Below are 25,925 nucleotides of genomic sequence, written 5' to 3'. Positions count from 1 at the left end.
GATCGATGGCCCTCCTGATTGGCTGGCTCCGTGTCCCGCCAACCATCCAATCCCCCGTGGTCGGCAAGCTTGTCCTCAGCGGAGCCAAAAGCAATTCTTCCTCCTCACGGGGGCCAAATAAGAGCACTGACCTGAAGCTTCAAGGCCACGCTTGGAGGCGCCGTCTCCATCATGTCTGGAGGAAAAACTTCAAGCTCAAGGGGAAGAAACATGAAGGGACTTAAATTAAAAACACCAGCATAGTATTATAGAGAAACTAGGGGGAGAAAGAGGTGAAAGTTTTGCATTAAATGTGTTTTTTTAATCACATCTTGGTTTGTGCCTGTCCCAGAAATTGTCAATCAAACGGCACGTGGGCAGATCTCTGATGTGTTTTTCCGAGAGGATATTTCCAATGCATTTAATGGTTTTTAGAAAATAAATTGTATTATTATTTATTACGAAATGTTGTAATAAATGTTAATTTGATAAAAATGCATTTAATTGTTTTTAGAAAATAAATTGTATTCTCATTTATTACGAAATGTTGTAATAAATGTTAATTTGATAAAAATGAAGTATGAGTTTGAAAAAATGTTTTTACAATACTTATTTTTATTTAATTGATTTATTATTAATCTCATTTGTAAAGCATTTTATTTGAAAATTATAATGCATCAAATCATTTAATTGTATAAAATTTATTGTTATTCAATTAATAACTAAATGTTTTAAATAAATGTTTTGATAAGTATTAATACATTATTAATTTATTTATTTATTATTTTAGTGATTTATTATTCATCTTTTTTTGATTATTATTTTTTCCAAAATAATAAAATAGTTAATTATTTTTGTAGACACTTTTTTAAGGTAAACGTCTACTCTAAATGGTGTAAACAAAGCGTCAAACCAAACTATCGGCCTGTAGTTTTCCGCCTTTTTCATTATTCATCAGCTGCAAATTGAAATGAACCGGCTGATTTTACATCTTTCCTGCCATCTAGTGGTCAGACTGCAGCTGCGTTGACCAGGCCACAGCTCACGTGGTGTGTGCGTGTTGTTTGCATTTAAAGCATGTGAAGCTAAAAACTGGGAGGAACTACAGTGGGCCTATAAACCTTTTCATAATGTTTGCAAATAAAAAATAGGCCTTTAGTCTCAAGACTCCCATGCTAATTAACAAGTTCACAGTACTTCCAGATGGCAGAAAGTGAGTGCAGCGCCACTGACCTGAACTGAAACGATGGCAAACGATTTCAGATATACCCCAAAAGGTTTTTTTTTTCAAATTTATTTTTTTTGCAGAATCAATCCAGTGGAACCTGTGTTTGATGAGGAGAAACTGAGTGGATGTCATAAATAGTTTTACAAAGAAGATTGCAAGACTAGCAGCCAAGTGACAGACTGGGAGCCAAACCATCATCAGGTTCGTGGAAGACATTTTTCTCACTGGTATGTATAAAAGGTTTTGTTGGCTTGTCTGAGTAATTTCGGTAAACATTTTAGCGAGCCCTGCTTAATCACCTTCTAATTCTCATACCTTTAGAACTTTCTGTTGGACAGTTTCCAAGTTCAGTATGATTAGACCCTATAGACTGTATCCACTCCTGGAGTCAATATCCTCGCTTCAATACCAGTCTTCAGACTGTACTAGAGTGAAGGATACCTTCAAAATTCTCAGACTATGTTGGGGTATCACGGATTGTTTTCTAGTGTTAAAAATAAAACAATCTCCCCAGTCAATGCTAACAAATATAGTTACCAGAGTTTAATTAATATCTACATAACATACAGTACTGTTTAAAAGTCTTAGGGCACCTTAAGATGGGTCATTTATTATTATAATGAGCATTAAACTAGGATGTCACTCAATCAAGCAAAGACCTCCACAAAGGTTAAATAGCCTTTGTGCAACAGTTCATCCATCTGTTCTGGAAAGTGACATTCACACTGCGTTAAATTCCCACTGCTTTTGTTTACTTAAGCGCTTCAAAGTTTTCATGTAATCCGAGCAGTCCTATGGGTCTGGTGGAATGTTATGGCATTTCAGAAAGAGCACAAAAAGAAATAATCAAACCACCAATTTTCTATACTTAGTATGGTTTATGTCTGAAACATAAAAAGGGACTATTTTGGATTCTGCTGCAACACTGATCCTTGTTAAAGACGCCATTTCCACATGATGTAAGATCATCTTGAATACAGCGGAGGGAACTCGTTTACAACATTCACCAAGTCTCGACACTGAGAGACTGCTTACGTGCCTTGGTAGGTCCTTCGGTCCCTTCCCGAGCTGGTACTTCATCCATAATGTGTCACTTTATTTACATTAATTACAACCTCCCATCTGCATCTACAACATGACAAATTGTATGTGTTCTAAAACAAAATATAAACAAGAATAATATGAACATAAGATTAAAATATATTCGGTTAAATGTAAAGCCACAGATCCTATCTTTCCTCTAGTACCATTTGGAAACAATGTCTACACGCATCAGTGACCCTTTGTTCACACCGACTTCCTCCTCTTGCCGAACACGTTGTTGATAAGCTTGGCCATGGACTTGGAGCCACTGTAGCGGCGGCGGTCGGCACGGTACTTCAGGTGCTCCATCACCTGCCTGATGAGCTGTGTGAAGAGGGCGGCAATGTCCTGGTAGCTTTCCGCCGCCGACACTTCCTGGAAGTGGCAGCGGTTCTCCTGCGCCAGGCAGCGGCCTTCGTCCTCGCGCACCTGCCGGGCATGACACAGGTCCTGCTTGTTGCCCAGCAGACACACAGGGATGTCCAATAGTTCCCTGGGGGAAAAAAACACCATCAGGAGCAGTGTCAAAGTCGCTGACAATGTGTGAAGGACAGACAATGTGGTGCTACACAAAGAAAACATCCCCATGGTGCCTTTCTCTTGAAAGTCACCCAATTTGTTGTTTACCCTTTGAGCATTCAGATGAAGAGCATTGACATGAGGGATGTCAAAGCAAGTTGGAGTTACTAGGGATAGAACCTAGGATCTCATACATGCAAAGAATGCACTCTAAGCTACAGCCCCACTGCCAGAGCTGTGTCACCCTCTTGAAAATTCTCTATCCCTGTGGCGATACTCCAGGGAACCAGGCATATTTTTGCACGCCAGAAGCCCTTCCTAATACAACCCACCCATTTTGTCATCCAGGCTTGGGACTGGCAGTGGCTGGATATTGGTTACTAGATACTATAAAATTGGTTAAACCTTTAGAATCTTCAGACTAGATCCAAGGTCAATGTCCTTGGACACGTCAGACCTTGTCTTATGTATATTGAATGCTATATTAAATGTTTATCCATCCATCCCATCCATTTTCTGAGCCGCTTCTCCTCACTAGGGTCGCAGGCGTGCTGGAGCCTATCCCAGCTATCATCGGGCAGGAGGCGGGGTACACCCTGAACTGGTTGCCAGCCAATCGCAGGGCACATACAAACAAACAACCATTTGCACTCACATTCACACCTACGGGCAATTTAGAGTCGTCAATTAACTTACCACGCATGTTTTGGGATGTGGGAGGAAACCGGAGTGGACGGAGAAAAGCCACGGAGGCACGGGGAGAACATGCAAACTCCACACAGGTGGGGTTGGGGATTGAACCCAGGTCCTCAGAACTGTGTGGCAGACACTCTAACCAGTCGCCCAGCTATTAAATCAGAATCAGAATCATCTTTATTTGCCAAGTATGTCCAAAAACAAGGAATTTGTCTCCGGTAGTTGGAGCCGCTCTAGTACGACAACAGACAGTCAATTTACAGAACACTTTGGAGACATAAAGACATTGACAAAAAAAAAAAAAACAGTCACTGAGCAGTAAAGGGTTGCTCGTTATCTGGTAATGCCGGTACATTTTTTTTTTTTTTTGACAATTGTTCAAAAAGATGCAGAGTCCTCTAGCACTTAGAGCAGTTCGAATGACTAATATTGCACTAGTCCGGTGCAATGACCATTGTGCAAAGGGCGCTGAGACTTCAAGGAGTGTATGCGGATTAAAGTGACGAGGAGTGCGATAATCTGGGACGGTTGGTTGTGCAAATGTTACAGATACTCCTCAATCAGTGTGCAAATGGAGCAGATGCTACTCTGGCAAGAGTGGCCAGTATATGCAAATACTGCAGCATGGCGAGACAACGACAGTGAGTGCCCCACAGAAATGTGACAACGAACTCAAGTCAAAAAATTGCCAGCATGTTGTAATAGAATTGTAGGTTAGGTGTTTAAGAAGTTGATCGCAAGAGGGAAGAAGCTTTTGGAATGTCTACGAGTTCTAGTTTGCATTGATCGGTAGCGCCTTAAATGTTTACTTTTCCAAAATTAGCCAACATTTTTCTCGAGAAGAAGAACTTGTAAATATGAATGCATCATTCCCATGAATGCTAAGGGAGTGACGAGAATTTGATTAACAGTAAAAGTCTAAGAAAAATTGAAGGTCTTTGTTAAACAGTGTGTCATTTGTGCTGGTAAATAACAGTAACATCAGAGAAGGTAAATGGATATGCTGGTGATTGATCCCAAGACCTCATACATGCAAAGGATGCACTCTACCATTGAGCTACATCCCCATGCTTTAAAAAGGCTCACATAAGGCATTTCTGGATGCCAACTCACCCTTTTTTTTAATCGCAGCTTGAGACCAGCAGTGTCTGGGTATTAGATACTTGACTAAAGTTGATGTCACCTTTAGAATCTTCAGACAACGTCAAAGGTCAAAATCCTGAGACCTTTCAGATTGTGTCCACGAGTCAATGGTATTCGACCCTTCAAACTGCCCTCCGGTTGATACATAATAACAGTACTTTGTAAAACACTAAGGCCAAGCTGGATTGTTTTCATCTCTGCTAGGAAATCACATTTACACAGAAGATAGGAAATGGAGATGTTGGGGTTTGAACCCAGGACCTCATACATGCAAAGCACATGCTCTACCACTGAGCTACATCCCCATGGTTTAACACAGTGCACCCTTCTGAAAATTCTATGTGCATAGGTTTTCTGTACATTCCAAGTGACCATTTTTTTAAATCACAGCTTGAGACCAGCAGTGGCTGGGTATTGGATACTAGACTAAAGTTGATGTCACCTTGAGAGTCTTCAGACTACGTCAAGGGTCAAAATACTGAGACCTTTCAGATTGTGTCCATGATTCAATGGAATTCGAACCTTCAAACTGCCCTCCGGTTGATACACAATATACAGTACTTTGTAAAACACTAAGGACAAGCTGGATTGTGTTCATCTCTGCCAGAAGTCACATTTACAGAGAAGATTGGAAATGGAGATGCTGGGGTTTGAACCCAGGTCCTCATACATGCAAAGCATGTGCTCTACCACTGAGCTACATCCCCATGGTTTAACATTGCTCACCCTCCTGAAAATTCTCTGTCCATGGGTTTTCTGCATGGCAAGTGACCATTTTTTTAAATCACATCTTGAGACCAGCAGTGGCTGGGTATTGGATACGAGACTCAAGTTGATGTCACCTTTAGAGTCTTCAGCCGACGTCAATGGTCAATATCGTGAGACCTTTCAGATTGTGTCCATGAGTCAATGGCCTGAGATCCTTCAAATTGCCCTCTGGTTGATACATAACATACAGGACTTTGTAAAACACTAAGGCCAAGCTGGATTGTGTTCATCTCTGAAAGGAAGTCACATTTACAGAGAACATGATAAATGGAGATGCTGGGGTTTGAACCCAGGACCTCATACATGCGAAGCACGTGCTCTACCACTGAGCTACATCCCCATGGGTTAATATTGCTCACCCTCCTGAAAATTCTCTGTCCATAGGTTTTCTGTATTTTCCAACTGACCATTTTTTTAAATCACAGCTTGAGACCAGCAGTGGCTGGGTATTGGATACGAGACTAAAGTTGATGTCACCTTTAGAATCATCAGACTACGTCAAGGGTCAATATCCTGAGACCTTTCAGATTGTGTCCATGAGACAATGGCCTTAGACCCTTCAAACAGCCCTACAGTTGATACATAACATACAGCACAGCCGAGATGGGTTGTTTTTATATCAGTGAGTCAGGTTGTGTTCATTGCTGGAGGGAAGTCATATAAACAGCATAGATGGTAAATGGAGATGCTGGGGTTTGAATCCACGACCTCATACAGACGATGTACGTGCTCTACCACTGTGCTACATCCCTAAGCTTTAACATTGCTCACCCTCCTGAAAATTCTCTGTCCTTGAGTTTTCCAGTAAAGATGCCAGACCTTTCAGATTGTGTCCATGATTCAATGGCCTGAGAACCTTCAGACTGCCCTCCGGTTGATACATAATATACAGGACGATATAAAATACTAAGGCCCAGCTGGATTGCGTTCATCTCTGCTAGGAAGTCACATATACAGAGAAGATTGTAAATGGAGATGCTGGGGTTTGAACCCAGGACCTCATACATGCAAAGCATGTGCTCTACCACTGAGCTACATCCCCATGATTTAACATTGCTCACCCTCCTGAAAATTCTCTGTCCATAGGTTTTCTGCATTCCAACTGCCAATTTTTTTAAATCACAGCTTAAGGCCAGCAGTGGCTGGGTATTGGATACTTGACTAAAGTTGATTTCACCTTTTGAATCTTCAGACTACGTCAAAGGTCAAAGTCCTGAGACCTTTCAGATTGTGTCCATGAGTCAATGGCATTCGACCCTTCAAACTGCCCTCCGGTTGACACATAATATACAATACTTTGTAAAACACTAAGGCCAAGCTGGATTGTTTTCATCTCTGCTAGGAAGTCTCATTTACACAGAAGATAGGAAATGGAGATGTTGTGGTTTGAACCCAGGACCTCATACATGCAAAGTACATGCTCTATCACTGAGCTACGTCCCCATGGTTTAATATAGCTCACCCTCCTGAAAATTCTCTGTGCATGGGTTTTCTGTACATTCCAAGTGACCATTTTTTTAAATCACATCTTGAGACCAGCAGTGGCTGGGTATTGGATACTAGACTAAAGTTGATGTCACCTTTAGAATTTCAGACTACGTCAAGGGTCAATTTCCTGTGACCTTTCAGATTGTGTCCATGAGTCAATGGCCTTTGACCCTTCAAACTGTCCTCCGGTTGATACATAACATACAGTACTTTGTAAAACACTAAGGCCAAGTTAGATTGTGTTAATCTCTGCCAGGAAGTCACATTTACAGAGAACACTACAAATGGAGATGCTGGGGTTTGAACCCAGGACCTCATACATGCGAAGCACGTGCTCTACCACTGAGCTACATCCCCACGGTTTAACATTGCTCACCCTCCTGAAAATTCTTTGTCCATAGGTTTTCTGTTCCAAGTGACCATTTTTTTAAATCACAGCTTGAGACCAGCAGTGGCTGGGTATTGGATACTTGACTAAAGTTGATGTCACCTTGAGAGTCTTCAGACTCCGTCAAGGGTCAAAATCCTGAGACCTTTCAGATTGTGTGCATGATTCAATGGCATTCGACCCTTCAAACTGCCCTCCGGTTGATACATAATATACAGTACTTTGTAAAACACAAAGGCCAAGCAGGATTGTTTTCATCTCTGCTGGGAAGTCACATATACAGAGAAGATTGTAAATGGAGATGCTGGGGTTTGAACCCAGGACCTCATACATGCGAAGCACATGCTCTACCACTGAGCTACATCCCCATGGTTTAACATTGCTCACCCTCCTGAAAATTCTATGTGCATGGGTTTTCTGTCCATTCCAAGTGACCATTTTTTTAAATCACAGCTTTAGACCAGCAGTGGCTGGGTATTGGATACGAGACTAAAGTTGATGTCACCTTAAGAATCATCAGACTACGTCAAGGATCAAAATCCTGAGACCTTTCAGATTGTGTCCATGAGTCATTGGCATGAGACCCATCAAACTGCCCTCTGGTTGATACATAATATACAGCACTTTGTAAAAAGCAAGTGGCAAGCTGGACTGTGTTCATCGCTGCAAGGAAGTCACATTTACAGAGTAGCTGGGAAATGGAGATCCTAGGGTTTGAACCCAGGAACTCATACATGCAAAGCACGTGTTCTACCACTGAGCTACATCCACATGGTTTAACATTGCTCAACCTCCTGAAAATTCTCTGTCCATGGGTTTTCTGTACATTCCAATTGACCATTTTTTTTAATCACAGCTTGAGACCAGCAGTGGCTGGGTATTGGAAACTAGACTAAAGTTGATGTCACCTTTAGAATCTTCAGACTACGTCAAGGGTCAATATCCTGAGACCTTTCAGATTGTGTCCATGAATCAATGGCCTTAGACCCTTCAAACAGCCCTACAGTTGATACATAATATACAGCACTTTGTAAAAGACTAAGGCCAAGCTAGATTATTTTCATCTCTGCTAGGAAGTCACATTTACAGAGAAGATTGGAAATGGAAATGCTGGGGTTTGAACCCAGGACCTCATACATGCAAAGCATGTGCTCTACCACTGAGCTACATCCCCATGATTTAGCATTGGTCACCCTCCTGAAAATTATATGTGCATAGGTTTTCTGGACATGCCAAGTGACCATTTTTGTTAAATCACAGCTTGAGAGCAGCAGTGGCTGGGTATTGGATACTTGACTAAAGTTGATGTCACCTTTAGAATATTCAGACTACGTCAAGGGTCAATATCCTGTGACGTTTCAGATTGTGTCCATGAGTCAATGGCCTGAGACCCTTCAAACTGTCCTCCGGTTGACACATAATATACAGTACTTTGTAAAACACTAAGGCCAAGCAGGACTGTTTTCATCTCTGCTGGGAAGTCACATTTACACAGAAGATAGGAAATGGAGATGCTGGGGTTTGAACCCAGGACCTCATACACGCGAAGCAAATGCTCTACCACTGAGCTACATCCCCATGGTTTAACATTGCTCACCCTCCTGAAAATTCTATGTGCATGGGTTTTCTGTACATTGACCATTTTTTTAAATCACATCTTGAGACCAGCAGTGGTTGGGTATTGGATACTAGACTAAAGTTGATGTCACCTTTAGAATTTCAGACTACGTCAAGGGTCAATTTCCTGTGACCTTTCAGATTGTGTCCATGAGTCAATGGCCTTTGACCCTTCAAACTGTCCTCCGGTTGATACAAAACATACAGTACTTTGTAAAACACTAAGGCCAAGTTAGATTGTGTTAATCTCTGCCAGGAAATCACATTTACAGAGAACACTACTAATGGAGATGCTGGGGTTTGAACCCAGGACCTCATACATGCGAAGCACGTGCTCTACCACTGAGCTACATCCCCACGGTTTAACATTGCTCACCCTCCTGAAAATTCTATGTGCATGGGTTTTCTGTACATTCCAAGTGACCATTTTTGTTAAATCACAGCTTGAGAGCAGCAGTGGCTGGGTATTGGATACTTGACTAAAGTTGATGTCACCTTTAGAATTTCAGACTACGTCAAGGGTCAATATCCTGTTACCTTTCAGATTGTGTCCATGAGTCATTGGCATGAGACCCATCACACTGCCCTCTGGTTGATACATAATATACAGTACTTTGTAAAACACTAAGGCCAACCAGGATTGTTTTCATCTCTGCCAGGAAGTCACATTTACATAGAACACTACAAATGGAGATGCTGGGGTTTGAACCCAGGACCTCATACATGCGAAGCACGTGCTCTACCACTGAGGTACATCCCCACGGTTTAACATTGCTCACCCTCCTGAAAATTCTCTGTCCATAGGTTTTCTGTTCCAACTGACCATTTTTTTAAAATCACATCTTGAGACCAGCAGTGGCTGGGTATTGGATACGAGACTAAAGTTGATGTCACCTTTAGAATTTCAGACTACGTCAAGGGTCAATATCCTGTTACCTTTCAGATTGTGTCCAAGAGTCAATGGCCTTAGACCCTTCAAACTGTCCTCCGGTTGATACATAACTTACAGTACTTTGTAAAACACTAAGGACAAGCTCAATTGTGTTCTTCTCTGCCAGGAAGTCACATTTACAGAGAACATGATAAGTGGAGATGTTGTGGTTTGAAACCAGGACCTCATACATGCAAAGTACATGCTCTATCACTGAGCTACATCCCCATGGTTTAATATAGCTCAACCTCCTGAAAATTCTATGTGCATGGGTTTTCTGTACATTCCAAGTGACCATTTTTTTAAATCACATCTTGAGACCAGCAGTGGCTGGGTATTGGATACTAGACTAAAGTTGATGTCACCTTTAGACTTTCAGACTACGTCAAGGGTCAATTTCCTGTGACCTTTCAGATTGTGTCCATGAGTCAATGGCCTTTGACCCTTCAAACTGTCCTCCGGTTGATACATAACATACAGTACTTTGTAAAACACTAAGGCCAAGCAGGATTGTGTTAATCTCTGCAGGAAGTCACATTTACAGAGAACACTAGAAATGGAGATGCTGGGGTTTGAAGCCAGGACCTCATACATGCGAAGCACGTGCTCTACCACAGAGCTACATCCCCACTGTTTTAACATTGCTCACCCTCCTGAAAATTCTTTGTCCATAGGTTTTCTGTTCCAAGTGACCATTTTTTTAAATCACAGCTTGAGACCAGCAGTGGCTGGGTATTGGATACGAGACTAAAGTTGATGTCACCTTGAGAGTCTTCAGACTCCGTCAAGGGTCAAAATCCTGAGACCTTTCAGATCGTGTGCATGATTCAATGGCATTCGACCCTTCAAACTGCCCTACGGTTGATACATAATATACAGTACTTTGTAAAACACGAAGGCCAAGCAGGGTTGTTTTCATCTCTGCTGGGAAGTCACATTTACACAGAAGATAGGAAATGGAGATGCTGGGGTTTGAAGCCAGGACCTCATACATGCGAAGCACATGCTCTACCACTGAGCTACATCCCCATGTTTTAACATTGCTCACCCTCCTGAAAATTCTATGTGCATGGGTTTTCTGTACATTGACCATTTTTTTAAATCACATCTTGAGACCAGCAGTGGTTGGGTATTGGATACTAGACTAAAGTTGATGTCACCTTTAGAATTTCAGACTACGTCAAGGTTCAATTTCCTGAGACCTTTCAGATTGTGTCCATGAGTCAATGGCCTTTGACCCTTCAAACTGTCCTACGGTTGATACAAAACATACAGTACTTTGTAAAACACTAAGGCCAAGTTAGATTGTGTTAATCACTGCCAGGAAGTCACATTTACAGAGAACATGATAAGTGGAGATGCTGGGTTTTGAAACCAGGACCTCATACATGCAAAGCATGTGCTCTACAACTGAGCTACATCCCCATGGTTTAACATTGCTCACCCTCCTGAAAATTCTCTGTCCATAGGTTTTCTGCATGCCAACTTAATTTTTTTAAATCACAGCTGAAGACCAGCAGTGGCTGGGTATTGGATACTTGACTAAAGTTGATGTCACTTTTCGAGTCTTCAGCCGACGTCAATGGTCAATATCCGGAGACCTTTCAGATTGTGTCCATGAGTCAATGGCCTGAGACCCTTCAAATTGCCCTCTGGTTGATACATAACATACAGTACTTTGTAAAAAACAAGTGCCAAGCTGGACTGTGTTAATCTCTGCAAGGAAGTCACATTTACAGAGAAGCTGGGAAATGGAGATGCTGGGGTTTGAACCCAGGACCTCATACATGCAAAGCACGTGCTCTACCACTGAGCTACATCCACATGGGTTAACATTGCTCAACCTCCTGAAAATTCTCTGTCCATGGGTTTTCTGTACATGCCAAGTGACCATTTTTTTTAATCACAGCTTTAGACCAGCAGTGGCTGGGTATTGGATACTTGACTAAAGTTGATGTCACCTTTCGAATCTTCAGACTACATCAAGGGTCAATATCCTGAGACCTTTCAGATTGTGTCCATGAGTCAATGGCCTTCAACCCTTCAAACAGCCCATACAGCACAGCCGAGATGGGTTGTTTTTATATCAGTGAGTCAGGTTGTGTTCATTGCTGGAGGGAAGTCATATTAACAGCATAGATAGTAAATGGAGATGCTGGGGTTTGAACCCAGGACCTCATACAGACGATGTACATGCTCTACCACTGAGCTACATTCCCATGCTTTAACATTGCTCACCCTCCTGAAAATTCTCTGTTCCTGGGTTTTCCAGTACAGATGCCAGACCTTTCAGATTGTGTGCATGATTCAATGGCCTGAGACCCTTCAGACTGCCCTCCGGTTGATACATAATATACAGGGCAATATGAAACACTAAAGCCAAGCTGGATTGCATTCATCTCTGCTAGGAAGTCACATTTACAGAGAAGATTAGAAATTGAGATGCTGGTGTTTGAACCCAGAACCTCACACATGCAAAGCATGTGCTCTACCACTGAGCTACATCCCCATGATTTAACATTGCTCACCCTCCTGAAAATTCTCTGTCCATGTTTTCTGCATTCCAACTGCCAATTTTTTTAAATCACAGCTAAAGGCCAGCAGTGGCTGGGTATTGGATACTTGACTAAAGTTGATGTCACTTTTCGAGTCTTCAGCCGACGTCAATGGTCAATATCCTGAGACCTTTCAGATTGTGTCCATGAGTCAATGGCCTGAGACCCTTCAAACTGTCCTCCGGTTGATACATAACATACAGTACTTTGTAAAACACTAAGGCCAAGCTGGATTGTGTTCATTTCTGCAAGGAAGTCACATTTTCAGAGAACATGATAAATGGAGATGCTGGGGTTTGAACCCAGGACCTCATACATGCAAAGCATGTGCTCAACCACTGAGTTACATCCCCATGGTTTAACATAACTCACCCTCCTGAAAATTCTATGTGCATGGGTTTTCTGCATTCCAAGTGACCATTTTTTTAAATCACATCTTGAGACCAGCAGTGGCTGGGTATTGGATACGAGACTAAAGTTGATGTCACCTTTAGAATCTTCAGACTACGTCAAGGGTCAAAATCCTGAGACCTTTCAGATTGTGTTCATGAGTCAATGGTATTCGACCCTTCAAATTGCCCGCTGGTTGATACATAATATACAGTTCTTTGTAAAACACTAAGGCCAAGCTCGATTCTGTTCATCTCTGCCAGGAAGTCACATTTACAGAGAAGATTGGAAATGGAGATGCTGTGGTTTGAATCCAGGACCTCATACATGCAAAGGATGTGCTCTACCACTGAGCTACATCCCCATGGTTCAGCATTGCTCACCCTCCTGAAAATTCTCTGTCCCTAGGTTTTATGCATGCCAACTGACAATTTTTTTAAATCACAGCTTAAAACCAGCAGTGGGTGGGTATTGGATAGTAGACTAAAGTTGATGTCACCTTTAGAATCTTCAGACTACTTCAAGGATCAAAATCCTGAGACCTTTCAGATTGTGTCCATGAGTCAATGGTATTTGACCCATTAAACTGCCCTCTGGTGTATACATAACATACAGGACTTTGTAAAACACTAAGGCCAAGTTGGACTGTGTTCATCTCTGCAAGGAAGTCACATTTACAGAGAAGCCGGAAAATGGAGATGCGGGGGTTTGAACCCAGGACCTCATACACGCAAAGCATGTGCTCTACCACTGAGCTACATCCCCATGATTTAACATTGCTCACCCTCCTGAAAATTCTCTGTCCTTAGGTTTTCTGCATTCCAACTGCCAATTTTTTTAAATCACAGCTTAAGGCCAGCAGTGGCTGGGTATTGGATAGTAGACTAAAGTTGATGTCACCTTTAGAATCTTCAGACTACGTCAAAGGTCAAAATCCTGAGACCTTTCAGATTGTGTCCATGAGTCAATGGCATTCGACCCTTCAAACTGCCCTCCGGTTGATACATAATATACAGTACTTTGTAAAAGACTATGGCCAAGCTGGATTGTTTTCATCTCTGCGAGGAAGTCACATTTACACAGAATACAGGAAATGGAGATGCTGGGGTTTGAACACAGGACCTCATACATGCGAAGCACGAGCTCTACCACTGAGCTACATCCCCATGGTTTAACATATTTCACCCTCCTGAAAATTCTCTGTCCATAGGTTTTATGTATTCCAAATGACCATTTTTTTAAATCACAGCTTGAGACCAGCAGTGCCTGGGTATTGGATACAAGACTAAAGTTGATGTCACCTTTAGAGTCTTCAGACTACATCAAGGGTCGATATCCTGAGACCTTTCAGATTGTGTCCATGGGTCAATGGCCTTCGACCCTTCAAACTGCCCTCCGGTTGATACATAATATACAGTACTTTGTAAAACACCAAAGCCAAGCTGGATTGTGTTCATCTCTGCAAGGAAGTCACATTTACATAGAACATGATAAATGGAGATGCTGGGGTTTGAACCCAGGACCTCATATATGCGAAGCACGTGCTCTACCACTGAGCTATAATTCCCATGTTACAACATCGCTCACCATCCTGAAAATTCTCTTTCCATGGGTTTTCTGTACCCCATTTTTTCAAATCACAGCTTGAGACCAGCAGTGGCTGGGTATTGGATACGAGACTTAAGTTGATGTCACCTTTAGAATCATCAGACTACATAAAGGATCAATATTCTTAGACCTTTCAGATTATGTCCATGAGTCAATGGCCTTCGACTCTGCAAACAGCCCTACGGTTTATACATAACATACAGTACTTTGTAAAACTCTTAAGGCCAAGATGGGTTATTTTCATGTCAATTAGTCACATTGTGTTCATCACTGTCGTGAACTCACATTCACAGTATCGATGGTAAATGGTGACGCTGGGGATTGCACCCAGGACCGCATAGATGCATGCAAAGCATGCGCTGTACCACTGAACTACATCCCCTTGCTTTAATATGGCTCACCCTCCTGTAAATTCTCTGGCCATGGGTTTTCTGTACATCCCAACCTACGATTTTTTTTAATCGCAGCTTGAGACCAGCAGTGGCTGGGTATTGGATACTGGACTCTAAAGTTGATGAAACCTTTAGAATCTTCAGACTACATCTCAGGTGAATATCCTTAGACATTTCAGATTGTATCCATGAGTCAATAGCCTTTGACCATTTAAACTGCACTTCGGTTAATAAATAACATACAGTACTTTGTAAAACACTAAGGCCACCACAAGATGGGCTGTTGCCATGTCATTCAGTCAGGTTCAGTTCATCTCTGCAGGGAAAGCACATTCACAGGGTAGTTGTTTAATGGAAATGTTTGGGATTGCACCCAGATCTTCACACATGCAAAGCATGCGCTCTACCACTGAACTACTGAGACTGGCAGGAGCTGGGTATTTGTTACTGGACTCTAAACCAGAATCTTCAGACTACAAGGTCTATCCTTCGACCTATCACATTGTGTCAAGGATTCAATGGCCTTCATAGGCTCCCGTCCACACAGAAACCTCCACTGAGCTCCAAAGTCATATAAAGTTAGGACTAATTTTCTCTTAGACAGGGCAATGACCCCATTTCAGGGCCTTTAGTAGCAACGTAACTAGTGGTCGCTATCTTGATGAATTAAAAAAATACAAAAAACAAGAACAATGAGGGCGGCACGGTGGCCGACTGGTTAGACCGTCAGCCTCACAGTTCTGAGGTCGGGGTTCAATCCCCGTCCCCACCTGTGTGGAGTTTGCATGTTCTCCCCGTGCCTGCGTGGGTTTTCTCCGGGCACTCCGGTTTCCTCCCACATCCCAAAAACATGCATTAATTGGAGACTCTAAATTGCCCGTTGGTGTGACTGTGAGTGAGAATGGTTGTATGTTTCTATGTGCCCTGCGATTGGCTGGCAACCAGTTCAGGGTGTACCCCGCCTCCTGCCCGATGACAGCTGGGATAGGCTCCACCATGCCCGCGACCCTAGTGAGGAGAAGCGGCTCAGAAAATGGATGGATGGAAAAACAATGAGTACTTAGAATGCCTCTAAAATCCACCACAATAAATATATTCAGGTGGAAAAAAACAATTGATTACTAAAGTACATGACCTATACTGCTGTTTTTAAGGCAAATGACACCACGAAACGTCATGGTAATTGTGACGCGTCGACTTGAAGAAACGCTAAGGATTTCGGTACGCACGATTTTATTGGTGGATTGTCAGCCAATCAGAGAAGGGGTTCCCCAAGTCGCAGCCGAAACTAAAGGCTCGAGGAGATATGTTGAGAAATAATCAAATTATCCCCTTTAACTTTAATTTGAAGTTGTTTTTCATACCAGATTTTCTATTGGCGTGAGTTCCACAAAAAGGCAAAACATTTCTACCCACACAAAAAAATATTTTTCTCACAAACTCATCATCTGATTTTCTTCGTGCGTTGTACCGAGGTTTAAGTGATCGTTCCATCTCGACTCAGCATTTTGACAGACTTCCATTTTTGGGAGATTTTGTCACATTGCTTTTTTTAGAGAATAGTTAATACGCAGGTTTTTCAGCAAATCGCGAAGGATGTTTTCCTAAAGAACTTCAGCATATCATGATTCAATTGGCCAGGAATGGGAGCATTCCAAACAGCTATCCCGGCATGAGGAGCCATGCGCAGCTTCAAAGAAAGTGGGACAGTGCTTCCTTAATGTTCTTTAAAGCTTGTAAGCACACGCTGTTATAGTCTTGAAATCTTTTCGCCTCATTGTGGTACCTTGCAATATGAACCCTAAATATTTTTAATGGTGGTCCGACACAAGATATTTATGATAATCTGAGGCTAATCTGTACACGTTCGACTCAGTGTCTTCAAACTTTTAGGCATTTGTGCAAGAATGATTGCACAAATTTTGACAAATTTTGATTTTTACAGTATTGTCAAGCTCACACGGGTAAATTCTGTTCATCACAGTTTTTAACGGTTTACATGGCTCGTATGTCTCATTTCATAACGAGAAGCCAACGGATTTTAAAGAATACAAAACTCTCGTAACTCAGTTCTAAGGACATTATTTAACAGTATTTCCGAACAAAAATCCATTTGGTTATGAATGTCAACACAAGATCTTTTAGGTAACTGCTTTTAAGGAATCTCTATCAAGTTATAGGGCTCATTGTGGTAAGTCATGGGCCCCTGTGAATTTTGAAGGATAAAACCTTTGGTATTTTACATTTAGTTTCGATAGAAGAAGAATCTAGTTAGTTTTGAATATCAAGGTGGGGGGAATGGTTCTGACCCTTTGCTTTGGTTCTGCTGACGAGCCTCACGGATCTGCCGCAGGATGTTCTTGGCGTCGAGGAAGGAAGTGCGATCGCTAATGTTGTAGACCACCACAAAGCCGTCTGCCCACTCCACCGGTTCCTCCAGTATGCACCTGGCCTCTGAGCTCTGACAAGAGACAACACAAAACAGATAACTGCTGAACCCATTTGATTTCATTTGCTAACAAAAACAGCAGCACCTACAGAGGCAAACAGTTTCTCAGATGCATTGGAGTCGTAGCGCATGTTATAAACAACTTCCAGTAAGCGCTGGCATGGGGTCTCTCCACAATTTTGTGTGCATGTATGTTTGTGTTCCGTAGAGCTACACCACTAATTATTTTTCCGCCCAGTTTGCCGACATGGGGTCTTTCATGACGATTAGTGTTACAGTCGACTGTGACGTGGTCACTCCACAATGTTGTGTGTCCATGTTTACATGAAAATTATTTGCAGATATGTGTCTTTAACAACAAACAGAGGTCCAGTAAACTCTGACATGCGGTTACTCGACAATGTTGTGTGGGTCCATTATTTTATTTCTGGCCAGTTTGTGGACATGGTGTCTTTAACAACAATTAGCGTTCTAGTAGACTTTGACACGTGGTCACTCCACAATGTTGTGTGCATCTATGTTAATGATCCAGGGAACTACACTTCATATTTTTTTCCCGCCGAGTTTGTGAAGATGGTGTCCCTAATGAAGATTAAATGTTACAGTAGATTCTGATGTGTGTTTGTTCCAAGAAGTTTGTGTTCCTGGAAGCTACAACTTTTTTCTTACACAGTTTGTGGGAATCGTGTCTTTAACCTAAATTTTCATTCCAGTATATTGTGACGTGATCTCTCCACAATGTTGTGTATGTCTAGTTTGCAGAGATGTGTCTTTAGCGACGATTTGTGTTCCAGCAGATTGTGATCGCTCCACAATGTTTTACGCAAAGGTTGACTCGCGGCAACTGGACTTGTTTTTCTTGAAGATGTTTCACCTTTATTCCAAAAGGCCTTCTTGCATTTTACATTTTCACACTTAAAAATGTAGAATTGAAGAAGCCTTTGGATTAAAGGTGAAAAGTTTTTTAAGGTTAATGATATGGTCCATCCATCCATCTTCTAAGCCCCTTCTCCTCACTAGGGTCGCGAGCGTGCTGCAGCCTATCCCAGCTATCATCGGGCAGGAGGCGGGATACACCCTGAACTGGTTGCCACCCAATTGCAGTAATGATATGGTTATTTTTTTAAATCCACTTTAACTTGACATGAATCATAATATACTGCTAACATTGTTTGAAATTAAAAAAAATATGTCTACACCCATTAGATTTGGTTTCAGCCTTAAAAAAGCCTGCCCTGGAATTGTTTCCCCTGCTGTTTGTGTAACCTTCAGGGTCATATCTAGGAAGGTTATGTCTTTGAACCAACACAACTGTAAAATTCCTCCGATTTTATTGACTCCACGGTGTCTTTGTACTCCAAAGGACAGGACAATGCTCTGAGAGCCTGAGGCCATTCCAATAAAAAACTCTTTTTTGCGAGTTATGTGTCGCTTGTCTTCAAAGAGGCTGCACGTGGCCTGGTAAAACACTAAGGCCAAGATTCATTGTTTCAAACTCTGCAGGGAAGTCCTCAGTCAAGTCTCCCCATCCTGAAAATTCTCTGTCCCTGTTTTTTTTTTGGTTACGCCAGATGCAAATCCACCCTTTTTTTGTCTGCGCTTGAGACCAGCAGTGGGTGGGTATTGGATACTCGACTGAAGTTGATGAAACCTTTAGAATCTTCAGACTACGTCTAAGGTCAATATCCTTAGACCTTTCAGATTATGTCCATGGGTCAATGGTCTTAGACCCTTTAAACTGCCCTTTGGTTGATAAATAACATACAGCACTTTGTAAAACAGTAAGGCCACAACAAGATGGGTTTTCATGTCAGTCAGGCTAAGTACATCTCTGCAGGGAAGTCACATTCACAGGATAGTTGGTCAATGGATATCAAACCCAGGACCTCATACACTCTACCACTGAGCTACATCCCCATGCTTGAACAAGCCTCACCCTCGTGAAAATTCTTTGTCCCTGGGTTTTCTTTGCCATGCCATCGCACCCTTTTTTTTTTTTAATCTGCGCTTGAGACCAGGCCTTGGGATACTCGCGTGCATCGCTTCGGATTCCCTGCTTGATGAAATTGTGGATGCATGAGGTCAATTCCAAATCTGATTATGTGAAGAGCAGCTAGAATGATTTCCATCCAGGCTGGAAGCATTTTAGAACATGTTCAATCCTCTCATTGGCAAACTACATGGGTCTCGTCCACTTGGCAAGTTTTTTACCCAATTTCAAAATATGTACTGGTTTAGGGTTGATGTCTAACTCGTCAAATCAAGTGGTGGAATATTTGATTTCATGTCATGTTTACAGTGGAAAATGAACCCTTTGTTACTGTCACTAAGTCCATTTTAGGCATAAGGATGTGTGGTATGCCTTTGAAGTGACACCAGGAAATCAGGCAAAACAACAATGCTAACCTAGCATATGGAATGGAGAGTAAAAAACAACGATCCTAAGCTAACATAGCACAAAGATGGCATAGCAAAAGGTCAACCGGCGCAACGATGGAGACAGAAGTAGGCAAAAGGGTGTGTGGTATGCCTTTCAGGGGACACCAGGAAGTCAAGAAAAACAAAGATGCAAAGCTAACATAGCATACAAATGGCAGACATGTGGTACCTGCGAGCAAGGATCAAACACCTCCAGATTCAGCTGCCTGCCTTCGATGGACAGCCTCTTTCGATACAGAGAATCTGCAGCCAGCCAAACAAATGTAATGCTCTTTCATACAGCACAGCATATAATAGCAATACATCAAATACGGCCGAGGTTGCACAATTTTTTTGTGTGTGAAAAATACACCTCTAAATAATTTTGCCGTAGCTCACAAGAGATCAGTTCAGTGGATGTCAAAATCTTAACTTTTCTTTGGCTTTTTTCATGTTTTATTATAAACTCATTCACTGTCATGGACGTCTATAGTCGTCATCTGGAAACCAGCCGTTCACTGCCATTGGCATCTAGGAACGTGAAGAACCTTTTTCAACAGGTAGGCGTAGAAGAAGGTCTGGCACAGGTTGTATGTGAATATCAAGCTTGTAAACAACTGTAATGACAAACAGATCCCTCTAGATGGCGGCAGTGCAATGCTTTGGATTTGAGATCAGCACAGCTTTTAAGTAGAAATTAAAGAATAGGGGTTGATTTTTGACTTTTTTTGTCGATTATTGGGGAGAAAAATGCCAACATGTAGGAAATTGTACAAGTTCAGGTACCTCACATAAATTACTGTATGTACATGAATAGTATAAACAGAGTATGTGTCGCAATTGTAAGAAAAAATGAGTTCATTGAGTGAATGACGAACACCACGTAAAAAAAGCCACTAATCTTCAACCTGAGCCATGCGGTGAGTAAGTGTAGCTCACAGCGCGTTTCATATTTCTATATCCGTAAATAAATTATTTTCCAGAAGCCCTCTCTCAGTCTTGTCTTTGTTGTTTTCTAGTTTGAGGTGTCACAAAAGCTAAAAATGTTAGCGTCAAAGTCACTGTTCTGCTTGATTTGTTTCTTTTCACAAAATGCTAATTTTCTCCACTTGTTAGTCAAAAACAGGTGCTTTTGGTGAAAACAACTTATGTTTTGGTGAAACCAACTTATGTTCTACTGCTGATAACTAAAGAATGGAAAAAAAGTAGAGCCCTAGAAAGATGAGCCTACTCTTTCTTCTGGTAGTTTCGGTTCTTACATTGTGACAAAACATAATATTCAGTGGGTCTTGAAGGAACACAATGATGCTCAACGGCTGGCAATATGGAAGATCTGCTCTGAAAATGGTTGGCAGTGAATGAGTTAACAATGATTAACCTTGCACTTGTGTGACCGTTAAGAATGTCAAGTGGACTTAAAACTTTGACTGTGTTGCACATTTAAGACATGTTTTATGATAGCGCCAGATAGGGCTCGGCGATATGGCCTTAAAATAAAATTTTCTGCACTTTGCTGATAGAAAAAGCAAATGATAATGACATTGTTCAAAACAAGTTCAGCTTTTTTTTGTCCCTTCTGGGATTTGCTTTATTTCTCAAACTTTGAAAAAAAAAATTCTCAGCATCAACTTGCATCAACTTCCACAGAAATGTTTGAAATAAGTATTGTTTTCGTTACATATAATGTGAAAACAGAGTTTTTCCCTCTTGGAAAAAAAATTCTTTTTCTTTCACTCACTGGTGTCAGATGCATATTCTCCGATGAAGCGTCTGGTCAGGAAGCGCACGAGGACAGCTGGACAAAGTGAACAAAATGAAACATTGAGGAGCGACACTTCACACCCATCGTGCTAGGGAGGTTTCAAGTGTGTGGGGGGGATTTAAGGGGGGTGGGGAATGTGCGTCAAGACGGTGCCAGTCACTGCGTGTGCGAGTGAAAACCAAGCCCCACATGAAAGAGGCTGCTGGAAAGCCTGTCAGGTTTTTTTTGCTTGTGGGCAAACTGCAGCTTTGCAGAGCATCACTTTCAATTAGCTGCTCAACTGCTAAGCAATGTTAATTCTCCTCTGTAGGCACATTTGGCACAACATTAGGCACACTCTCATCTAATTACCTGCTCATTTGCTTCTTATGGTTATTGTAATTTGCACTGGACCATTCTGAGAACGCTTGTTAATATTTTGTTGCTCAATAAGATAATTTGGCATTTGACATATTGCATACTTGTTTCATCTTATTATGAAAACATACATTTTACTTTAGGGAATACAGGATTTTTTCAATTATTTATTTCTTTAATATTAATAAATGGTCAGTACTGTACAATACAATTTTTTATAGAAAATACCTTTTTTAATTAAAATGTTTATATAAAAATAAATTCTAATGTAAAATTAAATAATAGTGGTTAAAGTATAATGCGATCTTATATATATATATATATATATATATATATATATAAATCAACATCCAATGTAGGGAGTCACTGATGGTGTAGTGGTACACTCCCCTCACTTTGGTGCAGGCAGCGTGGGTTGAGTTCCCACTCAGTGACTGTGTGAATGTGAGTGCGAATGGTTGTCCGTGTCTATATGTGCCCTGCGACTGACTGGTGACCAGTTCAGGGTTTAGTCCACCTTTTGCCCGAAGTCAGCTGGGATAGGCTCCAGCGTCCCGCGACCCTAACCAGGATAAGCGGTGTTGAAAATGGATGGATGAACATCCAATGTATTATTATATATTATTCATTCATCTTCTGTACCACTTATCCTCACTAGGGTCGCGGCGTGCTGGAGCCTATCCCAGCTATCTTCGGGCAAGAGGCGGGGTCCAACCTGAACTGGTTGCCAGCCAATCGCAGTGCACATATAAACAAACAACCATTGTCACTCACATTCTCACCTACAGGCAATTTAGAGTTTTCAATTAACCTACCATGCATGTTTTTGGGATGTGGGAGGAAACCAGACTACCCAGAGAAAACCCACAAAGGCGTGAGGAGAACGAATATTATCAAAATATTATTAAGTAACTGTGATTGGCTGGCGACCAGTTCATGGTGTACCCCGCCTCTCGCCCAAAGGTAGCTGGGATAGGTTCCAGTGCGCCCGCGAACCAAGTGAGGATAAGTGGGAAGGAAGATGAATGGATGAATTATTAAGTAAATAAAATGATTAAGTATATGAACAAAAATAGAGATACAGCACTGGTGAAGAAGCTGTATGTAGCAGAGGATGGTTTCGATCCATCGACCTCTGGGTTATGGGTGTCAGCTGGCCAAACAGGCAGAGTGACCACCTGGTTAGCACAGCCTCGACCCAGATTTAGGCCTCGCCTGTGGAGTTCGCATGTTCTCCCTGCATTCGTGGGCTTTCTCCGGGTACTCCTGATTCCTCCCACCTTCCAAAAACATGCATGATAGGTTAATTGATGACTAAATTGCCCATTAGTGTGCATGTGAGTGCGAATGATTGTTTGTGTATATGTGCCCTGCAATTGCCTGGCAACCAGTTCAGGGTGTACCCTGCCTCTCGCCCAGATTCGGCTGGGATAGGGTCCAGCACGCCCGAGACTCTAGTGAGGAGAAGTGGTACGGAAAATGGATGGATGAAAAAAAACAAAAATGAAAGTTGTCCCTGTCCAATAAATATATTAACATGTAATTAAAACAAATTACAAATCAAATATCCATCCATCCATCCATTTTCTGAGCCGCTTCTCCACACTAGGGTCGCGGGCGTGCTGGAGCCTATGCCAGCTGTCATCGGCCAGGAGGCTGGGTACACCCTGAACTGGTTGCCAGCCAATCGCAGGGCACATACAAACAAACAACCATTCGCACTCACAGTCACACCTACGGGCAATTTAGAGTCTCCAATCAATGCATGTTTTTGGGATGTGGGAGGAAACCAGAGTGCCCGGAGAAAACCCACGCAGGTACGGGGAGAACATGCAAACTCGGTTTGCTCCGGGCACTCCAGTTTCCTCCCACATCCCAAAAACATGCGTGGTAGGTTGATTGAAGACTCTAAATTGCCCGTAGGTATGAATGTGAGTGCGAATGATTGTTTGTTTCTATGTGCCCTGCGATTGGCTGGCGACCGGTTCAGGGTGTACCCCGCCTCCCACACGAAGCTAACTGGGATGGGCTCAAGCAGCCCGTGACCCTAATGAGGATAAGCGGTAAAGAAAATGGATGGCTGGATGGAGGATGTCCAGTGGGAAACTGAAATTGTTGTCCTCTACAAACATGCATTTGTAGTGTATAATGTGGCATATTTCTTAGAATAACAATACATAAAAATCTCCAGACAGAAGCTTACCTGACTTTCCAGCTCCCGGACTTCCCAGCAGGGCCAACTTGATGTCATTCATGCTTGCGCTCTTGTAGCGGTTTGATTCCCGTCTTTTAACTAAGGCTTGTCTCAAAGCAGAAGAGAGGTGAGAGGAGGGAAAACAAGCGCTCCCCTCACCTCCCCTGCGTTTCTTTCATTCCCCCTCTCTCTCCCCTCTTTTGTCCCGACATCTGTTTTCCTTGCTTGTGTCCTTTCCTGCGCTTATATATCTCCCTGCTCCTGTCAGGAAAATAGTGTGGAGACGTCTTGTGCTGTAAACGTTCTTGTTCCTCAGAACAAGAGGAGACAGTGAAGAACAATGTGAAGATTTACTGTATGGATTTGGCCCGAAAACAACTTCCAAACTCAGTCAGTAGCCACCTCTGAGAAAAAAATTAGTTCAATACACCACCTTCACCAAACCACATGAAATTGGGTAGACATGTCTGTCATAACAGGACACATAAAACAGTCACAAGGACCTATGCATAAAATTGAAGAGGAAGTCTGCCACCTTGGTTTGAAGCAAAGACTTTGGGGCAAATTATGGGACTCGAAAGTTAGGGAAAAAATGAGCTAGTGAAACCAGTTTCAGCGAGCCACATGAAATTTGGTCTATCGTAACAGGACACATAAAAAGTATCAAGCCCCACTGGACAAATTGACCAGCAAGTCAACAGTTTTGGTTTGAAGCAGCAATTTTGTAGCAAATTCCAACACTTGAAAAAAAATAATAAAATAGCCCCCAACAACAGTTTCACCAATCAACATGAAATTGGGTGGAAATGTCTATAGTGACAGGATGCAAGAAAGTCTTTAAGTGCCTGTAAAGGGATAAAAAAAAGTCACAGAGAAGAGTATTGTTAACTAGCTTCACAAATCTGAATGAATAAGAAAATCGCCAACGATATAAAATAGAGATAGATAAATAGATAAGATAAATAAATAGATAAGATAGATAAATAGAAGATAGAGCTGCCCTTGAGCTGCAGGATTGTGTCGGCATGTCTGCTGAAGGCGCTGGAGACGTGTTCGTCACCTGTCAATCAAATACGTTTGTTCGCATGCTATGTGCTAAAATCTCTGCAGCGATTGGCTGAATAAGGTGTGCCGCTCTGTTTAATAAACAATTAACTCTCCCCTGTCTCTGTTATGTGGGGACCCATACACAACAACACCGAGCAAGGAACTGATGTATTGGATGCCCGCCGTGGTCGGGCTAGCTCCTTCGCTCACTAGCTTCCCAGCATAATTGTGATTACTTCACACACACCAGAACTTTAGAGCACGATTCGACAGAACGCCGGTACAACCGTTAGTGCTAGCAGTAGCTTGCTAGGCTACATAACGTTTTATTGCCTGCTTGCGAGCCGTATCATATTAAAAGTATGTGAACATACCTCAAGCAATCCTTGAATTAAAGTCCTCTCCCGAGCACCGGTGACCACCAACACACGTTTTTCCCCATTTAGTTCTTATAATACACACGACGCGATTGATTGTTGTTGTCGTGGTAACGCGTGTATCCGGTCGTATTGGAGTTGACAAGATAAAGCCCAGTGATCGTAAAAAAACACGATGTGGTGATATCGGAATACAAGATTTTATTGCAGTAGTCTGACATAGTGCAATCGTGAAAGACCAAATTTGTCTTGTAGTCTGATCCACGCATTATGTGTTGTCTGTCCCACACCGCCGACGTTTTTTTTTTTTTTTGATAACTTTATTTGGCGGTCAGATATTTACAGTACTAAGTCAAAAGACACGCGACAAGGCTAAAAATAAGATGGCTTTTGGATGCGAATATATTGTACACGATGGTGACGCGGAGTAAATGCATTTTGCGGAGCCGATCAATGACGTCATTGATCGGATCGGCAAATTATGACATTAAACCCGATCAGCATAAAATGCTAATTATCGGCCGGTACCGATCAGG

The 25,925-nt window shown here is 42.1% G+C and overlaps 1 protein-coding gene, 1 long non-coding RNA gene and 16 other non-coding genes across 19 annotated transcripts in view; 1 reads left to right on the top strand and 17 right to left on the bottom strand.

Moving 5' to 3' along the window:
- The window catches only part of LOC133478235 (uncharacterized), a 36,568-nt gene that overhangs the window by 2,901 nt on the left and 7,742 nt on the right, over positions 1 to 25,925 (top strand). The window contains exon 2 of one of the 2 annotated variants that reach the window (XR_009788630.1): positions 1,288 to 1,408. This is a non-coding gene — a long non-coding RNA (uncharacterized LOC133478235). Of the gene's footprint in view, positions 1 to 1,287; positions 1,435 to 25,925 lie in introns of both variants that reach the window. The other variant, XR_009788629.1, reaches the window with a different exon arrangement.
- rerglb (RERG/RAS-like b) lies at positions 1,466 to 24,130 on the bottom strand. Its single transcript, XM_061774038.1, has 5 exons — positions 23,975 to 24,130; positions 21,391 to 21,447; positions 19,843 to 19,916; positions 17,095 to 17,246; positions 1,466 to 2,783 (listed from the first exon to the last, which is right to left on the bottom strand). Exons 1-5 carry the CDS (start codon positions 24,024 to 24,026, stop codon positions 2,495 to 2,497), a joined length of 624 nt encoding a protein of 207 aa, XP_061630022.1. The 5' UTR covers positions 24,027 to 24,130; the 3' UTR covers positions 1,466 to 2,494.
- On the bottom strand, positions 4,882 to 4,953 carry trnaa-ugc (transfer RNA alanine (anticodon UGC)). The gene has a single exon. It is a non-coding gene; the product is annotated as a tRNA-Ala (tRNA).
- Positions 5,284 to 5,355, bottom strand: trnaa-ugc (transfer RNA alanine (anticodon UGC)). The gene has a single exon. It is a non-coding gene; the product is annotated as a tRNA-Ala (tRNA).
- On the bottom strand, positions 5,685 to 5,756 carry trnaa-cgc (transfer RNA alanine (anticodon CGC)). Its single transcript has one exon. It is a non-coding gene; the product is annotated as a tRNA-Ala (tRNA).
- trnaa-ugc (transfer RNA alanine (anticodon UGC)) lies at positions 6,387 to 6,458 on the bottom strand. The gene has a single exon. It is a non-coding gene; the product is annotated as a tRNA-Ala (tRNA).
- Positions 7,190 to 7,261, bottom strand: trnaa-cgc (transfer RNA alanine (anticodon CGC)). The gene has a single exon. It is a non-coding gene; the product is annotated as a tRNA-Ala (tRNA).
- On the bottom strand, positions 7,589 to 7,660 carry trnaa-cgc (transfer RNA alanine (anticodon CGC)). The gene has a single exon. It is a non-coding gene; the product is annotated as a tRNA-Ala (tRNA).
- On the bottom strand, positions 8,395 to 8,466 carry trnaa-ugc (transfer RNA alanine (anticodon UGC)). The gene has a single exon. It is a non-coding gene; the product is annotated as a tRNA-Ala (tRNA).
- trnaa-cgc (transfer RNA alanine (anticodon CGC)) lies at positions 8,799 to 8,870 on the bottom strand. The gene has a single exon. It is a non-coding gene; the product is annotated as a tRNA-Ala (tRNA).
- On the bottom strand, positions 9,195 to 9,266 carry trnaa-cgc (transfer RNA alanine (anticodon CGC)). The gene has a single exon. It is a non-coding gene; the product is annotated as a tRNA-Ala (tRNA).
- Positions 9,598 to 9,669, bottom strand: trnaa-cgc (transfer RNA alanine (anticodon CGC)). The gene has a single exon. It is a non-coding gene; the product is annotated as a tRNA-Ala (tRNA).
- Positions 10,798 to 10,869, bottom strand: trnaa-cgc (transfer RNA alanine (anticodon CGC)). Its single transcript has one exon. It is a non-coding gene; the product is annotated as a tRNA-Ala (tRNA).
- trnaa-ugc (transfer RNA alanine (anticodon UGC)) lies at positions 11,194 to 11,265 on the bottom strand. The gene has a single exon. It is a non-coding gene; the product is annotated as a tRNA-Ala (tRNA).
- On the bottom strand, positions 11,593 to 11,664 carry trnaa-ugc (transfer RNA alanine (anticodon UGC)). Its single transcript has one exon. It is a non-coding gene; the product is annotated as a tRNA-Ala (tRNA).
- On the bottom strand, positions 12,677 to 12,748 carry trnaa-ugc (transfer RNA alanine (anticodon UGC)). The gene has a single exon. It is a non-coding gene; the product is annotated as a tRNA-Ala (tRNA).
- On the bottom strand, positions 13,479 to 13,550 carry trnaa-ugc (transfer RNA alanine (anticodon UGC)). The gene has a single exon. It is a non-coding gene; the product is annotated as a tRNA-Ala (tRNA).
- Positions 13,880 to 13,951, bottom strand: trnaa-cgc (transfer RNA alanine (anticodon CGC)). Its single transcript has one exon. It is a non-coding gene; the product is annotated as a tRNA-Ala (tRNA).

This window comes from Phyllopteryx taeniolatus, chromosome 5 (assembly GCF_024500385.1).
Source record: "Phyllopteryx taeniolatus isolate TA_2022b chromosome 5, UOR_Ptae_1.2, whole genome shotgun sequence".
Taxonomy (NCBI): domain Eukaryota; kingdom Metazoa; phylum Chordata; class Actinopteri; order Syngnathiformes; family Syngnathidae; genus Phyllopteryx; species Phyllopteryx taeniolatus.
The sequence above is the reverse complement of the archived record's forward strand: the minus strand, read 5'-3'. Positions and strand labels throughout refer to the sequence as shown.

Coding starts and splice junctions, on each gene's coding strand:
- rerglb (XM_061774038.1), bottom strand. CDS start 24,026: ATGAATGACATCAAGTTGGCCCTGCTGGGAAGTCCGGGAGCTGGAAAG. Junction 19,917..21,390: donor AGAATATGCATCTGACACCA/GTGAGTGAAAGA, acceptor GGCTGGCTGCAG/ATTCTCTGTATCGAAAGAGG. Junction 2,784..17,094: donor CAGCAGAACCAAAGCAAAGG/GTCAGAACCATT, acceptor TTTTTCCCCCAG/GGAACTATTGGACATCCCTG.